This window comes from Phaseolus vulgaris, chromosome 6, assembly GCF_000499845.2.
Source record: "Phaseolus vulgaris cultivar G19833 chromosome 6, P. vulgaris v2.0, whole genome shotgun sequence".
NCBI classification, from domain to species: Eukaryota; Viridiplantae; Streptophyta; class Magnoliopsida; order Fabales; family Fabaceae; genus Phaseolus; species Phaseolus vulgaris.
Window position 1 is genome coordinate 30,641,457 of NC_023754.2, and position 2,009 is coordinate 30,643,465.

Here is a 2,009-nt window from a genome sequence, read left to right on the forward strand (position 1 = left end):
AATAATTAGTTAGTATTTGACTAAATTAGAAATTATCTTATAAATTAAAAATTTATTAGTATTTAAAGTAATTTTTATTATCAACAAAAAAATTATAAAATAATTTTTAAATTGATATTTCTAATCATTAGCTATCAAGATTTTAATTACTAAGTAATCTATATTCTAAACTAATATCTATTATTAATATTTTAGAGACTAATTTAGAATTTAAAATATCACTAGTTAAAATCTTGATAGCTGATATCAATTTAAAAATTATTTATTAATATACAATAAAAAAACATTTTAGATAACAATAATTTATAGTATCTAAATGATATCTAATATAGTCAATATAGTGACTAATTATTTAAATTGGTTTTAAGGGTACTCTTAGACGTTGAATTATGTATTTATTGTGATCCATTCCTCATTCACATTTATATATTTGTTATTGCTAATAAAAAAATTGATTGTTATTTAATGATTTATTTTTTTTTCAGTGAAAAGTGTTTCCTCCTCACCTATAAAATCCTACCACTGGTTTCAGTTTTCACTCACATCACTGGTTTGAGTCTTCACTGACATTCACATTCTGAATTGGTGTTGTATTCTGCAAAACCATGGCTCAGGGAAGAGGCTTCAGTGCAATGATTCTGTTCTGCTGTGTGTTGGTGCTTCTCTCTGAGATGGCTGATGCAACAAGCTTTGTGGTTGGTGATAACAATGGCTGGAGCTTCAACACAAACAATTGGCCAAATGGAAAGAAATTTAAGGCTGGCGATGTACTAGGTTTGTCATATCCTCCTTATTTTGCTCTTCCTTTTCTATATATGAATCAATCAATTTCTGAGAAATGAATGAATGTTCAAGGTAGATATTGTTTTCTGTTGTTGCGTTTATGGTGTCTTGCGTTTATGGTGTCTTGCAGGATTAGTTTGATGATACAGTTATAATAGAGTTTAAGTATAATTGTAGATTAGGTGTTTGACAGATTGATTTTTTTTATATAAGAGTTGAGATATTTTTAAAATATATGAATAAGGGTTGAAATACCTCTGAAATGATGACTCGTGTTGTTTGTGTTCAGTATTCAACTACGATCCTTCTCATCACGATGTGAGAGTAGTAGATGTGAATGGATACAATTCATGCAATCCTTCAAAAGCATCAAAGTCATTTCATTCAGGGCATGATCAGGTCACACTTGCGCAAGGAACAACCTACTTCATCTGCTCTTTTCCTGGTCACTGCCAGCAAGGGATGAAAATTGCAATTAATGCTGCATGATTACTTCATTACCACCTTCTTTTACCACCTTTTTTTTCATTCTATGTCTTATATACACCTTCAATCAGCATTGTAACTTCCATTTTGGATCAAAATGGGTTGGTGCATGTGTATTTGTTAAGACGACTTTGGTCACAATAAAAACATAACTATCCTACCTTTCTTTCTTTTTCTTTTATTAAGTTAACTTAGACCTGCATAATAATATTAATATTTACTAAAAAGTATCTACATAATCAAATTTTCTATTTTAATGTGGGGTTCAACCAGTGACTTCTATCGACCTGTATTAATTAATACTTAATATGACTAATTCAACCATCACTACAAACATTAAATATATAATACCAACAATAATTGTGTTTACTAAATAAAATTACTTTAGTTTTTAAAACATTAATGTTTAGGTTTTTAGTAAAAGGGAAAAAGAAAATAAATTAATATAATTTTTTTCATTTCTTTTATATATATATATATATATATATTAGTTATTCGTTGGTTTATTTATATTTAAGTTTATATTAAACTGATATGTAAATATAAAATAATAAATTTAATCATGCATTTATAATTATTTATTTATTTTATATAGAGATCATGTTTCAATAAAAAATATTTTTATTTTTTATCGACAAAGAAATAATAAAATTAATAAAGATACTTAGGATATTCCAATTTTTATACAAGCGTATTTCTAATTACTAAAAAAATAATTTTTAGATCATAAGATAATTTAA

General features: G+C 26.1%; 1 protein-coding gene across 1 annotated transcript; it reads left to right on the forward strand.

Annotated features, from left to right (window-relative positions):
* The first annotated feature begins 605 nt into the window (after positions 1–605).
* LOC137833594 (basic blue protein-like) lies at positions 606–1,272 on the forward strand. Its single transcript, XM_068641935.1, has 2 exons — positions 606–774; positions 1,073–1,272. Exons 1-2 carry the CDS (start codon positions 606–608, stop codon positions 1,270–1,272), a joined length of 369 nt encoding a protein of 122 aa, XP_068498036.1.
* The last annotated feature ends 737 nt before the right edge of the window (positions 1,273–2,009 follow it).